General features: G+C 34.5%; 4 protein-coding genes across 6 annotated transcripts; 1 reads left to right on the top strand and 3 right to left on the bottom strand.

Annotated features, from left to right (window-relative positions):
- The first annotated feature begins 2,314 nt into the window (after window positions 1–2,314).
- LOC107426352 (putative GTP diphosphokinase RSH1, chloroplastic) lies at window positions 2,315–9,535 on the top strand. 2 transcript variants are annotated; one of them, XR_009640842.1, is made up of 25 exons: window positions 2,315–2,707; window positions 3,056–3,249; window positions 3,841–4,020; window positions 4,134–4,199; window positions 4,309–4,401; window positions 4,488–4,619; window positions 4,703–4,804; window positions 4,891–4,968; window positions 5,053–5,124; window positions 5,337–5,444; window positions 5,594–5,691; window positions 6,163–6,223; window positions 6,330–6,392; window positions 6,471–6,527; window positions 6,601–6,702; window positions 6,861–7,019; window positions 7,114–7,245; window positions 7,347–7,433; window positions 7,511–7,582; window positions 7,659–7,745; window positions 7,817–8,249; window positions 8,513–8,574; window positions 8,667–8,735; window positions 8,825–9,208; window positions 9,412–9,535. XR_009640842.1 is itself a non-coding variant. In XM_016036502.4 (24 exons), the coding sequence occupies exons 1-24, from the start codon at window positions 2,683–2,685 to the stop codon at window positions 8,927–8,929; spliced, it is 2,637 nt and encodes an 878-aa protein (XP_015891988.3). In that variant the 5' UTR covers window positions 2,315–2,682; the 3' UTR covers window positions 8,930–9,258. The 2 variants fall into 2 exon arrangements, 1 of the variants encoding a protein (XP_015891988.3); XM_016036502.4 differs by lacking the exon at window positions 9,412–9,535 and having other exon boundaries at window positions 8,825–9,258.
- On the bottom strand, window positions 9,421–11,145 carry LOC107426353 (uncharacterized). Of its 2 annotated transcripts, none has more exons than XM_016036503.4 (2): window positions 10,342–11,145; window positions 9,421–10,267 (listed from the first exon to the last, which is right to left on the bottom strand). In XM_016036503.4, exons 1-2 carry the CDS (start codon window positions 10,717–10,719, stop codon window positions 9,536–9,538), a joined length of 1,110 nt encoding a protein of 369 aa, XP_015891989.3. In that variant the 5' UTR covers window positions 10,720–11,145; the 3' UTR covers window positions 9,421–9,535. The 2 variants fall into 2 exon arrangements, with proteins under 2 accessions (XP_015891989.3, XP_015891990.3); XM_016036504.4 differs by having other exon boundaries at window positions 9,421–10,258; window positions 10,342–11,134.
- A 666-nt stretch (window positions 11,146–11,811) lies between these two features.
- On the bottom strand, window positions 11,812–12,511 carry LOC107426242 (protein SEED AND ROOT HAIR PROTECTIVE PROTEIN). Its single transcript, XM_048480407.1, has 2 exons — window positions 12,313–12,511; window positions 11,812–12,161 (listed from the first exon to the last, which is right to left on the bottom strand). The coding sequence occupies exons 1-2, from the start codon at window positions 12,509–12,511 to the stop codon at window positions 11,812–11,814; spliced, it is 549 nt and encodes a 182-aa protein (XP_048336364.1).
- A 1,422-nt stretch (window positions 12,512–13,933) lies between these two features.
- LOC112492741 (protein SEED AND ROOT HAIR PROTECTIVE PROTEIN) lies at window positions 13,934–14,997 on the bottom strand. Its single transcript, XM_060811627.1, has 2 exons — window positions 14,643–14,997; window positions 13,934–14,541 (listed from the first exon to the last, which is right to left on the bottom strand). Exons 1-2 carry the CDS (start codon window positions 14,959–14,961, stop codon window positions 14,183–14,185), a joined length of 678 nt encoding a protein of 225 aa, XP_060667610.1. The 5' UTR covers window positions 14,962–14,997; the 3' UTR covers window positions 13,934–14,182.
- Window positions 14,998–15,079: the final 82 nt, after the last annotated feature.

Below are 15,079 nucleotides of genomic sequence, written 5' to 3'. Positions count from 1 at the left end.
TGATATGATAGTATGATTCAAAACAATAGGAAATAAATAAGTTTGGATTTATTTTATTTTATATTATAAGTGTTGGCATAATAGCATTATTAGCATTTGTGGACACTGAAACATTAATGTTAATGTTTTGAGACTTATCTAACGTGGCCTAAGATTCTTAGCATTTTGATTTTTTATTTTATATAAATTTGCTTAAATAATTAGATGGTATATGTCCTATTAAATTTAAATATTGTATTTTAATTTTTTGAGATATTTTAAATGCTTAAATTGCTTTTATGTTGTTTTTTTAATTATTATTTTTAAATCATTTTCAAATAAAGTGCTGGATTTTTAAATTAGTAGAGTATTCAAATTAACAAATTAATAAGTTAATATGTTAATAAGATCTATTAAAATAATCATATTATACAGTTATGTCGTATTGATTTATTTATAAATAGATCATGTTAGTATTTTATATCTGATATGATTAATAAATGTATTATGTTCATATTAAACATAATTATTAAATGGGTTAGCACTAATATGATACGCAAATACAAATTATCATTCCTATCCAATGTAAATGCCACCTCAAATTAGCCACACCAGCTCTCCTAAAACGGTATCTTTTATCAAATATTACTCATGCACTTTTTTTTTTTTTTTTGGGTACTTTGATCATCAAATTCAGTCGAGCTTCCAATACAATATGGTTGCAAAAGTAAATACATATATATAAACAAATTTACTACAGTGGATATGCAAGCCATCATATAGGGAAAGTGCACAATTTTTTGACGTGGAAAGACTGCTCTCTCTCTCTCTCTCTCTCTCTCTCTCTCTCTCTGACACACGTACGTATCTAATGAGCGGCTGAAAGTTATATATGCTATATATTTTATTAATCTTTCACACATAACTTACAAAATTATTTTCATTTTCACATATAAATTACAAAATTATTTTCATTTTGCTATCTCGAACCAATAATTTTGTATTTTATTTGATAAAAAATATATTTTATATATGCTGACCAAGATAGCTAAGGTTGTTAACTTCTAATCGAGATTAACAAGATTTATTTCAAATGAGAAGTGATAATGGAATTATTTTTTATGTTTAATTTAAAGCCATATGGAAAAAAAAAATGAATAAAATAAATTTAAGGTAAGGCAAAGATATGACAGAAATAAATCCTTCCTATGAATCTGATCAAATATATAAATGGTGTTGTATTAAAATTCTTAACATCTATACAGTACTTTTGGTTTTTTTTTTTTTTTTTGGCTGAAATACAGTACTTTCTTCAAGCTTTGCTCGTCAGATTTTTAATAATTAATTATCTAAATTCAATGAGAATAACCTGATTGTTTAATTTATGATTTCCTTTCAAATTAATCTTTCTAAGTAAACTGAAAAGCAAAAGCCACCTAATTATTAATATTACTACAGAGAAACCGTACTTTTAGATTCTGGGGTAAATAAAGAAATTAAAGATAGTAACAAATTTTCGTAATTATTCTCACGATCCTTACCTGTTATCTGCTTCTACGATTTTCTATAATTATTTTTTGGTTAAACCAAGTTTCATTACTACTAATATCATGACAAAATAATTACTCCACTTAACTTTTAGATTTAAAAAAAAAAAAAAAACTTTTTAGATTCCCTGACCCTCAAACTCTTTACACTTGATGAAATCAAAGCGATCATGATGACTGATTTACATATAGGAAAAACAAAATTGTAAATTACAAAAGAAAAAACTTTGAATTCAATTTAATAAGCACCACGCCTTAAGTGTCATAATATATAATTAATTATTAATGTTTATTCTTGATATTAGAGTGACTTACAATTTTGGAAGAGGTTTAATTTTCTCACTCAACGTTGATTGCAATTTGAATACAGCTACTTAGCTAGTATTAAAATATTGAACAAGTTTAGGCTCACTAACACCAACAATCTATTATGATTTTCACATTCTCGTATTTATTTTCACATTTTTTCTCTATATTTTTTAATAATTATTTTCACTTTTTTATATATATCAAACATATATATATATATATATAAATTTAGATATTCCTTTGTTTACTAGTCATGACTCATGCTATAATTTAAAATCAATCATATAAAATCTTGCTATGATGTATACACTGACGTGTCATTGGTTTGGTCTGGGGTAAGAGGCTAGTTTGTTCTCTCCGCACCCCAGCATTGTCCATTTAGTCGACCTCAAAAGCAAAAAGAAAAATAAATCAAATATTAACAAAAATAATAAAGGGAGAGAAATATTTTAATAAAAATAAAAAATATCTATATCAAACAGCATTGTGTGGCCTTGGCTAAAGCTTGATATCTCTCTCTCCCTCGCTCTCTATCTCTCTCTCTCTCTCTCTCTCCAAATTATCTCTTTTGGCCAAATTCTACGTTTTAATTCGCAGCTTGTTTGTCTGAAAGCCGAACGTTTCGCAGACACAGGGCAACGTTCTCCGATTCGAAGTTTAATGAGAATCTCTCTGATTCTTAGCTCAACAAGACGCTCTCTACATAAGCCTTTCGATTTTGTTCGCTGGCTTTGAATTTCTGTTACTTTTCTCTATCGAGCTTCTCTCTGGGGTTTCTGGGTTGGCGTTTTTGCGAGGTTGTTTAATGCTCAGTTCGACTCAATGAGATTGCTCTCTTCCAATACAAATGGCCTCTGCTCCTTCCATGTCTGGTATGTATTTATCCTTCTCTTCGTTTGGCTGCTGAGAAAAATGTTGCAAAGCTAATAACAAAATTAGGATTCTTAGTATTGCGTTACCATCATTTTAGGACTTGCAATTGCGAAAACCTAGTGGACTTAGCCCCACCACTACTCTTTTTTCTGGAGTTCAGTCTGATATTCTCTCTTTTGCTCTTTTACAACAAATAAAACAATAGCAGGAAAAAGTGAGATTCTTGATTTGCTTTATGCTTTTCACTGAGTATCTAAGCAGAGCATTAGGAATTATACTACTTCAATTATATGGAAATGGTTAAGTTTTGATTTTTTGAGCGTGGTTGTTTGTATGGATTCTTGTAGTTTCTTTAGAATGTGTGAACGCATGTAAGTTATGGAAAGGGGATGGGAGTGGGAGATATGACTGCAGTATCCTATCCTGTGCGTGGAAAGCTCCGAGGGCCTTGACGGGCTTCCTTGCCAGCACGGCTCATCCTCCTTCCCAATCTTCTTTGTCATCCAACGCACGGAATGGAAGAAAAACCCGGATTAACTATGTAAGTCCTCTGGATTTTCCTTGGATTTTGTTGCTTCCGGATTTATTTTCTGATTTTCTGAAGCCTATACTCTTATGGATTTCATCCATGTGCATCTATATATATATATATATATATATCTAAGTTTTTCCAGCTCTATTTATATCTCGTTTATTACTTGTTAGGAGGTAAACTAATGCAGTATATTAATATCGTAGTTAAAACTTTGAGGAATAAAAGAAGCTTAGAGATTACCAAGAAGGGTAGTCGCTTTGATTACATTTGAAAAACTCAATGGGAACATAATTATAAACTATTTTAAAATTTGTATGGTAAATATTTTGTTTTCTAAGTTTTCCTCTGCGTTCCAGTTGGAGGAAAGAAGAACTTAATTATGGAACTGGGATCCAGGGGCAAGATTTTTATTTAGGTTCGAGCTTTAGCTTTATCTTTTTATCTGTCACACTCTGTGATAAAAGGGAGATTTAGGTAAGGACTATGGGGATTGAATAGCCTTATAAACTACTTATAAATAGTTCTAGGAGTTTGTTGCTTATTTTAGGTTTCTTGGATATTACTTATGGGGTTTGCTCAATATTGTACTCTTGCCAGAGATGCGAGTCCTCTAATGCAGGAGGTTGGTCTGGTACAGATACTCCAGATCTTGTGCTCCTTGGAAAACTTTTTAGATCAAGTTTACTTCATGTTGCTTGTAAAAGATGGCAGTTGTGCTGTTCTTCATCATTCTTTTCAGACACTTCTGATGATGTTTCTCCTGAAAGTTTATGGGAGGTAGGGTCTCATAATTGTCAAACCTTACATTGCTCTACGACAATTGTTAACCTGCAAACAGTGTACTGTCTTTGATGGCTTTAGTTATATCTTCTGTCATCTGGTTACCTCAGGATCTTAAGCCCACGATTTCATACCTTTCACCTAAAGAGCTGGATTTGGTCCATAATGCTCTTAAGGTTAGCTCTCAACTACACAAGAAAATTCCAACATGCTCATTTTACCAAACTGATTATTCCTCAGTGGTTTTTGTTTCCAAAACTCAAAATTGGTGTTTTGGTTGTCCAGCTGGCTTTTGAGGCTCATGATGGTCAAAAAAGACGTAGTGGAGAACCCTTTATCATTCATCCAGTTGAAGTTGCACGGATTCTAGGAGAACTTGTGAGTTAACAAACTTAATATAACCATGTTTGATAGCTGTTGCAATTTGTGATCAATGATTAATTTCATTTTGACTATTCTTCTAGGAATTGGATTGGGAATCCATTGCTGCTGGATTACTGCATGACACAGTTGAGGATACCAATATTGTGACTTTTGAAAGAATAGAGGAGGAATTTGGTGCCATCGTGCGCCGCATTGTAGAAGGAGAAACTAAGGTGCCTTTATAGATCTAATCCCATATTGGACAAGCCTCCAGATTGCTGTGGACTGGTTTCAGCCTTATCTCTTTTGTTCTTAGGTATCTAAGCTGGGAAAATTAAAGTGTAAGAATGAAAATGATTCTGCACAAGATGTAAAAGCTGATGACCTGCGGCAGATGTTTCTAGCCATGACTGAAGAGGTAATCTCCACCACTATCCTTTTCAGCACTTTTTTGTGTTATCTATTGTGATAGCCATTTGGAAGCTAAAATGGTCTCTGTTCCAGGTACGCGTTATCATCGTCAAACTGGCCGATAGGTTACATAACATGCGTACTCTTTCACATATGCCTCCACATAAGCAGGTGGTGTGTTATTCATTAAGATTATTTCATTATCAATATCTCTTTTTAATGTTATATCTGATATTATTTTATATTTGTGTTCAGACCAGCATTGCAAGGGAGACATTGCAAGTCTTTGCTCCTCTGGCCAAGTTGCTTGGGATGTACCAAATCAAAGTATACCATTATGTTACACTTCGATTTCTATTTTCTATTTATTTCAGTGCCTCCCTTATCAGGCATTGAACGAAGATGCATCATCTATTATCCAAAGTCCCAAAATTTCATAGAACAATATTGATGACAAACTCCTTTCCCATATCCAACTTTTGTTCATTCTGAGGATGCTCCTATACTAATCCAGAGAATCTGCTGATAATGTATTGCAGTCAGAACTTGAAAATCTTTCCTTCATGTACAAAAATGCTGAAGACTATGCTAAAGTCAAGAGAAGAGTTGTGGACCTTTATAAAGAGCATGAGAAAGAAATTGAGGAGGTAACACTTTCTTAATTCTTTGCCATAATGCATATTTGTATAGTATTGATTTTATGGTTGACCTTTTGGCCCTACACGGAGACTGCCAAGTTGAGCTCTCCAATATTTTGTAGTTAATCAATTTTGCTAATGGAACCTTTTTGTGCTAGGCAAACAAGATACTGAGAAAAAAGGTGGAGGATGATCAGTTCTTAGACCTATTGACTGTGAAAACTGAAGTTCGCTCTGTATGTAAGGAACCTTACAGGTCAAGCCCTGATCTTATATGTGCAATTTTATTTGCTTTCTTAAAGGCACTTTAAGATTTCTGAACTCATTCTTAGAATCATGTCTGTTATCATTGTTTACTTAGAATTATTGGTTTGTTGTCTGTTAGGTTTTCTCCATTTATGATTATGTAGTTGGTTAGACAATCTCTTGCTGTTTTAAGAGGTCAACTTATTTCATGTTTTTCCATATGGCCAACAGTAAGTTACATGGGGAGGATGCATATGATATTTTATTTGCAAAATCTCTGGGATCTTGAAAACAGCATAAATATGGCCTGCAACTTATGTGGATGTTGTAATAAAATTCCATTTCCCTTATGCACTTGCTGAAGTTACACTTCCTATTTGAAATGCCATTAGATATTTCTTTTTGGCCTTATATGATAGAAAGTTACAAGGAAATGGATATTTATCACTATATTGAGTGGCTTATTGTTATTTACCTGCAGCATCTATAAAGCTGTGCTCAAGTCTAACTGTTCGATTAATGAAGTTAACCAAATTGCACAGGTTCATTCTGATATTTGCTTGACTAATTTGAAATAATTTTTGGGGAATTTTTTATGATGATTAACATACCCGTATTGACTTGAAACTTTCTGTTGGTTATTACCAGCTTCGTCTTATTATAAAACCAAAGACATGCATTGGGGTTGGGCCGTTGTGCACTCCGCAGCAGGTAAGATCTTGTTCATGCCGAAGAGATTGGTTGCCCTTTGCTGCCTTCTGAAGTATTTCTATCTTGTCTTCTTTGCAGATTTGTTACCATGTTCTTGGGTTGGTCCATGGAATATGGACTCCTATTCCTCGTGATGTACGTATACCTCTTTTTCTTATGAAGAATAATTCTTTAAATAACCATCAAAATTTCTAACAGATTGTCACAGATGAAAGACTATATTGCAACCCCAAAACCCAATGGGTATCAGAGCCTCCATACAACCGTAATTCCTTTCCTTTATGAGAGCACATTTCGGCTAGAAGTGCAGGTAGTCATAGATTCTTAATTTCATTTCGTGGAGCGTTTTTACTTATTATTATCAGTTTGAGTTATTACTTGTCATGATGCTATTTATTTATACATTTGTTTTATTATCCTAGTCATGATGCTATTTATTTATACATTTGTTTTATTATCCTATGGCAGATCAGAACTGAAGAGATGGATCTGATAGCTGAGAGAGGCATTGCTGCTCATTATAGTGGGAGAGTATTTGTTACTGGTTTAGTTGGACATGCTATGCCTAATGGTAGAAGTTCAAGAGGGAAGACTGTTTGTCTCAATAATGCAAACATTGCACTCAGGGTATACATGCATGTTACTAATCGCCTCAACGAGCCCTTTCAAGTCTTTGGAATTCTATGCTAATTTTATTGACAAAGTCCTTTGTTTATTCCAGATTGGTTGGCTCAATGCAATCAGAGAATGGCAAGAGGAGTTTGTTGGCAACATGAGCTCTAGGGAGTTTGTAGACACAATTACAAGAGATCTATTAGGTAGTCGTGTCTTTGTATTTACTCCAAGGGGAGAGGTAAATATGCTGTTTAATTGGATTTAATAGAGTATGTAGAACTTTCTATATAACAAGGTTCTGCATCAGCATCTTGACAGTTAGCTTTGCAATTTCTGCAGATTAAAAATCTGCCTAAAGGAGCAACTGTTATTGACTATGCATACATGATACACACTGAAATTGGCAATAAAATGGTGGCTGCAAAGGTGATCTTCTTACTTTTACTCATGAATTAAGGAGGGCAAAGAATCTGAGTCATATTACCTGAATTTTTCTGGTGCAGGTCAATGGCAATCTTGTTTCTCCCATGCATGTGCTTGCAAATGCGGAAGTTGTGGAGATAATCACCTACAATGTCAGTAGTTACCAACCAACATCCTGTTCTTAAATCCCCTTTATATTAAATGCTCACGTTGTTCTAGTTTTTCCAGTCACTTTCTGGAAAATCAGCTTTTCAGAGGCATAAGCAGTGGCTACAACATGCAAAAACTCGTAGTGCCAGGCACAAAATTATGAAGGTAGGTTTCCTTGCTGTAATTATGATTTCAATTGTTATATGGCTAATGTCAAATTTCCATCTTGTGTATAGTTCTTAAGAGAGCAAGCAGCACTCTCTGCTGCTGAAATAACGGCAGATACAGTTAATGTCTTCATAGCTGATTCTGAAGAGGAGAGTGAAGCAGAGGAGCTGCCAGATATCTCCAAGGATTTTAAACCCATGTGGGATAAAATCATCACAAATACAGTATACTTTGAAGGTTCCTTCCACAGTAAAAATGGAAGTGCTAGGCATCCTAAGATCAATGGGAAACATAATAAACATATTCAGCATGCAAGTTTGAATGTTGAAGGGGAATTGTTGCAGGGAAATGGTGTTTCCAGGATGATACAAGCTAATATTCCAATGTACAAAGAGGTCTTGCCTGGTTTACAAAGCTGGCAAGCCAGCAAGGTGGCATCTTGGCACAATATTGAGGGGCATTCCATCCTATGGCTTTCTGTGGTATGCATAGATCGAAAAGGTGTGTAATCAAAGACTGCACTTGTTTGCCATATGGTGAAATTATTAATGGAATATTGATGCTAATTAACATCCTAAATGTGAAGTCAATTTGCAACATTAAAACTTTGTTTTTGGGAACATCTTATGACACATCCTAATTGTGATTCCACTAAACAGCATCGAGATTTAAAATCTTTCCATTTGTCTTTCATTAAGACTTTTAGGCTCGTATATTAGCCTAAAATAAATCGTATATTCATTGTGATTATCCAATGATTTCAGGCATGATCGCTGAGGTCACAGCAGTTTTGGCAGCTGCTGGGATTTCAATTTGTTCTTGTTTGGTGAGTGGTTGAAAATTAGCCAGATGACATAATTATTGACCTCTAATTGTTTATCGTTCATAGTTTATAAACACCTTTGCCATGGATGTCAGGCTGAGATTGATGGGGGAAGAGGAATAGCTGCAATGTTATTTCATGTTGAAGGGAACCTTGAAAGTTTGGTATTGTATCAGTCCACCATCTCTCAGGTCCATTATTTCTTCAACATTTTAAATCGTGTTGATCCTGACATTAATTGTTTCTCTCTCAGGTTAGTGCTTGCTCAAGCATTGATCACGTCCTTGGTGTTTTGGGATGGTCTATGGGTTGCAGCTGGCCACGCTCAATTGATAATTCCCATTTTCTTGAGTGCTAATTAATTTGTGGAACTCGTAATTCATCCAGAAGTAGCAGGTTTGGCTATGAAGTTTTGTCCTTGGAAATTGAGATAGAATCCGTGAAGATTAGATTGTGGATTAACAGCTTCATTTCATCAATTCATTAGATACTCGCAACCAAATAAACATGCAGCAGGCAAATATAATTCAGTGTTCTGTATATAGGCCTGAAGAGTGCACAGTTAAAGAGTTAGTATACGTTTTGTAAAGAAGATACTTGGGGGAGGAGAGGCTGGCGAGACACTTATACAGATGTTGTACGAATCTTGTGCTATACAAATATATATTCTTTTCTTTTTTTCTGCTATATTTTTTTGGTGTCTAGATTTACTTTTACTGGCTTTCCTCTCTTAATTGTTTATGCATTTTGCTTCTTCAATAGATGGGAGGCTAGGGAGAGCCATATTGATAAATTCAAATATTGATAATAGGATCGGTTTTCTCGATTGTATAATTTCAGGTCAAGAAGTAAAGATTAATGTTTGCTACATGATTAAATTCTAGCAAAGCAGAGCACTACAGGTCTGAAAACTGGAAGAGCAAACTATCTCAGAACCTTCAATGTTTTATTTTGCTCTCCAAATTTATCTTGAACGGTTTGTGACAGTGCTCTGAATGTCACTGAACAAGGAAAGAACCATAGACAAAGCTTTATGGGGGGCGAAAGAAAATGAAAGCAAGAGCAGCACTAGCATTAACATGGACAAAAACCAGACCCGCAACTTAGATGAATTTACTGTTGCTTCCTTGATTGCCAGAGTCTCGTTCTTTTGCCAAAGTTTGGCCTTTAATTCTTTCCTTTTCTGCTCATTCGGATCACAATCATCATTGTGGACATTATCATTGCTGCTTCTATTGAGATAATCTTGCTTTCCCGCTTTGCTTGTTTCATGTTTTTCTGCAATCCTCTCTGCTTGTTTTTCTTCTTCTAATATGGCCATGCCCTCTATTGATTCTGCTGGCCAAACTGTGTCGGTATTCAATTCAATGGAAGACTGCCCTGTGCCTTCTGAATTTTCTTCAACTTTCTCCATGATATCTTCTTCTTCTTCTTTGTCTTCTTTTTCATTATCATCCCCTTCTTTGTCTTCAACTGCATGCATATGTAGAGCGTCTTCTATCTCCAAAGCACTGAGAGATGCTTCATTTTCTTTCTTCTCTCCTTCTGGGGTTTCTAGTGGTATTGTGCGCTCCTCAAAGTAATTCTTGTCATCGTCCCCTTGAATATTTTCTTCATGTGAATCACCAGAAAGTAGGATATCTGATATCTGTTCTCCTCCATCTATTTCAGTTATACTTTTCTCTTCCTGCACCAACTTGGCATTAAAAAAAAGTAAATAAATTGTAAACTACTAAATGGATTAGGAGCCCAATAAGGGAATAAAATTACCTGACTCAAACTAGGGGTAGGAGGGATCAACTCGCAAGAATTAACAGTTGCAGAGGTTGTTGAGTCTTCAGGATCAGCAAGACAGAGTGAAGAAGTTTGAACAAGATAAAGTAGTCCTTGGTTTTCTTGATCTTCAGTTTTGGGGTTGCTGTTGTTGTTGTTGGTGGTGGTGGGGTCTTTGGATGGATGATTGGGTTTTGTTGAAGAATTCATACTGACATCCTTCCTACGTTTCTTGATAATAGTAAAAGCAGCTACTAAACCAGTAATAGCCAAAGCTCCGCCCACCACAATTAGCCCTCCAATTCCACCACCGCCATAGCCACCGCTTGCTGTACCTGTCTTCTTTTTTGCCTCGCTCCTGCTTCTCTTCTCCATTTTTATCTTAACAAAAAAGGTCGAAAAAAAGAAGAAGAAAAAAGATCAGTGAGTGATGTGGGGCGTGTTTGTTTGATAATCTTTTTTAATTTGTTGGGAGAAGAGAGAAGGTGAAGGTTTTTGTTTAGTAAGATGTTAAAACAAGTTTATGACGATGATGTTTGTTGGGATTGACTTTGAAGGGAGTGAGCCTAAGTATCAAACTCGGAGTTTGAACCGGACTTCTTTTTGGACAGATTTGTTACTTGGCACCTTCTTTGCTTACACCACGTTCGCCCTGGAAGATTCTGCTAATCCCACATCGCCGTGATTATTTTTGTTTCACCCGCCCACAGGCCATTGAGGCTTAAGCGCTTGTCTCTGTATAACCCGCAATTGGCGAGAACCTGCTGGCCCAGTGCTGTTAGTCGGTCCAATATTTCCGCTGACATCAATCTACCATAATATAAAATAATGATTCCAGAGCTATCGAGTGTAAATATATATATATATATATATATATTATATTTTCTTTATCTTTTGACAAGAAAAGGTAGAAACCAACGTTGCTGGTACACCATACGCTGCGACTTTTTTCATCATTTTGTAATATGATAAATATTTAATTCTCTATTAACAAGCAATTGGAGCCAAGTGTGATTCGTAAGTAATAATAATAATAATAATAATAATAATAATAATGGAGCAAAGTGCGTGCGAAATAATAATGATAATAATAAAGTAAATGAAGGAAAGCAAAATAAAAACAGAATTTGATTTCAAACCAAAATATGGACGATATGGGGTTTTGTTTTCAGAGACGATCATATCCGAGTGAGAAAATTGATGTTTATCTGTGTTCATATTTGTTCTTAGTGGATGAATATAAGTTTTTATTGCTCTCGAAGTGCAAATATATTTTCCTTTGTTCTCTTTTCCAGGAAAGTCAAACAAGTTCCTTTAGCAAATAAAAAAAAATAAAAAATAAAATAAAAAAGTTGAAATTGGCAATCAATATAATAAAGCTGATTTACCCGTCCAAATAAGAACAAATACAAATTGCAACCCCAATCTCTTTCACCCAGGCCACTCGGTAAAACAAAGTGTTACAAATTAATAACCATTAGAAATTGTTTTATTAGGTTCTGATGATGAGGTGAAATAGAAAGGCCTGGCTATAGTGCACAATTTGATCTTGTTGTTGTTGAGGAGGCGACAATAAGCAAAGGACGCACCAGAAATCCCATTGTTTTCATCTGTTGGGACATTACAAGTGTCTGATGAAGAGAGCTCAAGGAAAGCTTTGCACTTTGTAAGCTTTTTATTGCTTTCAATCTCTGAAGCAGATAGTGTTGCCAAGTAATAACCCTCTTTATTTGTTACACCACTTAAAAACGAGACATCTTCTGCTTTTTCCAACCCATAATTATCCACGCTATCACAGGAAATCCTCACCACCGCTCCTGCATTAACAAATTTAATTCTCAATCTAATCACCATTTATATATATATATATATATATATATTTATATGCTTCAAAGACATATGTGTTTTTCTTCAAGAGTAAATAAAGAACCTGATATAGCTAGGAATAGGATTGTAGAAATTACATACCTTCAATAGGAATGGATTTGGAGGCTGCTTTGCAATAAACCATTCCTTGAATGCCTAACATGGTATTTTCCAACTTGGTAGTCTCAGAGTATGGTCTAGGGACATAACCAGTACCATCGGTTGTGGAAGCTATAACCAAAAGTGATGACATTAGTGGAAGAAGCAAAGAGATTGTGAAAAACAAATGGTTAAGAGCCATTGATTGCCAAGTAATTAAATATGGATTTTTATAGCTCAGGACTCAAGAGAGAATTGACAAAGGAATTGAGAGGGGTAGTGAATTGCTTAAGCTGTCTGCTTGATCTTTTTATAGTTTCTTTTTTCTTTTTCTTTTTCTTTTTTTTTTTTTTTTTTTCTTACAAAGGCCTTTTTATAGGGGTTTGGTTGAATATTTTACATACAGAACTTGGTGGCACGATATATGCATATGGGATTCGAAAGGAACCTGTGAAGATATATAGTATTAAAAAATTTCCAGGTTTCATAAAGAAACAATGCAGTATTACTTACTAAGTCATGCGAACAATTAAAATTGTATCCAGGAAGATTTCTGTTTCATTAGTCTGTATACAAATACAATGCATCTCTTTTGACGATTTGTCAAAATTAATTATTAATATGGAGTAGCTACCTCTTATATTATTATCAATATTCAATAATTAGGAGTTGAAACATTGATGTCTAATTACATGCCCTGCATTTTCCTTTTGGCAAATGCACCACGCACAGACTACTCCAAAAGCATGATTGGAACTTACAATACGAATATCAAAGTGAATCATTTGATTTACATCTTTAGCTAATAAAATTCTAATTGAATTAACGCATATTTGAGAAAATAAACAGTTTTTTTTTAAATTTTTTTTGTTTTGTTTAATTTTTTAAGAAAAAAGACGTTACAAGAGAGGATGCATCATGCAGGATACAATAATCCTGGCACTTGTTGGTTATTGTACATCTACCATGTCTTTGATGGTGGCATAATGAGGAAAATGCTAATAGTAGCAGGAGAGGCAAATGCTGTCATGCATATTTTCACTCCTTTGGGTTAGATTTATAATTCTTTTCCGTAAAACATAGTAAATTTTATTAGTTTGTGAAAAATAAATTACCATATATATAGCATCAAATATGCAACTAGGGTGCTAGAAATCTCATGTTCCAGACATTGTTTTTTTTTCCCCTATTTCTGCCAACAATTTTCCAACATCTTGCTACCCTGTTCTCTAATATAATATTTTTCCAGCTCTCTCTGTTTACAGCCTAAGCATGTCATTATTTTCTCTCTTTTTGTTCTTGTTTTTTTTACGTGTGAAATAAGCTTTAAATTTTTGTGCTCTGGCCTCCGTGAATATTTATTCACTCTTCTTATAAGAAATAGTTCTCAAAGTACAACATTAGCATTTTATTTTATTCTTTTTTGATATTGGGATGGGGAGAATTCAGTATAACATTAACAGTTAGAAATTGCTTTTTGTTGCTGTATACAATTTACTTACATATTAGAAGTCCATCTACATTTTAAACTAGGAGACTATCTAATATCTAATGGTTAATATAATCATGCACGCTACAACAAAAATTAATGAGCTGCCAATAATCTTATAAGGCTTTATCACTTCTCATTCTGTTCCAAAAATAAAATTCACATATAATTCCAATAGAAGAAGAATAAGTTACATTAGGTGGAAAAATGAACAAGACAAAGGACAAACAAAAGATAAAATCTTTAAAAGCAAATTACATGAATATCACTCTCAAACTTATTAGTAGTTGAAAACTCAATTCAAACCCTCCCAAACATAGGGGAGAGTGTAAAACCTTAAACAAATTTGTAAAAAGTAAACGCAAAAAGAATTATTATAATAAATTAATAACCACCATCATAGGGGACTGAAGGATTAGGTTCTGATGGAGTGCAGAAGAATGGACCAACAGAGTAGAGATTGATGTTGTCATGGAGGATTCGATAATTGATAGAGGCAAGTGGAACACCGGTAATGGCTTTATTAACATCAATTGGAACATTGCAGTCAGCGTCTAAGCTCGAGTGCTCCTTGTCAAGGAACACCTTGCACTTCTTGAGCTTCCAGTTCTTCTCAAGTTGTGAGGGACATACAGTTGCAAAGAAATAGCCATTCTCATCGGAAGCACCACTAAATGTGTAGAAATCACTTCTCTTATACCCCTCCTCATCAACACCATCACATGAAATCCTTGCAACAGCCCCTGTACGTATAGTTATAATTTATATTATAAACTAGTAATTAATTAACAAAAAAATGTCAATGATATTAACAAAAATAGAATTAATGATTACTAAAATGCACCTTTAAGTGGGAAATATTTGGACCCTTTTTTACATAAAACAAGCCCTTGAACGTCAAAGATGTTTGGGAGATCCACTAGTTTTTCTTTTCCTTCTGGATTTGGTTCCTGACCATAGTATGGTTTTGTTTCACTATCATCTCCAGGCTTCTTGTAAGGAGAAAACTTGTCTTTCTCTTCAGGCTTTGGCAAAGTCTTGTAATTTTCTTCTGGCTTGGTTTGTGGGGTTGGAGTATAGGTATATCCATAGTCGGTGGCAGAAGAAATGACTAGCAAGGACAAGAGAAGCACAGTGCAAATGTACAAGCTAGAGGAAGCCATTGCTAATTTGATGATACAAAAACAGAGAAAGACACAGAGAGTGATGGAGATTGGTGAAGTGAAAGGCAGGTCTCATGGGTTTTTATAGGGAGCTAGAGAGCTAGGACAGTCCAATTAA

The sequence above is a fragment of the Ziziphus jujuba genome, chromosome 9, assembly GCF_031755915.1.
Source record: "Ziziphus jujuba cultivar Dongzao chromosome 9, ASM3175591v1".
Classification (NCBI taxonomy): Eukaryota; Viridiplantae; Streptophyta; class Magnoliopsida; order Rosales; family Rhamnaceae; genus Ziziphus; species Ziziphus jujuba.
Note: the sequence above shows the minus strand (reverse complement) of the source record. Positions and strands in the feature narration are given on the sequence as shown.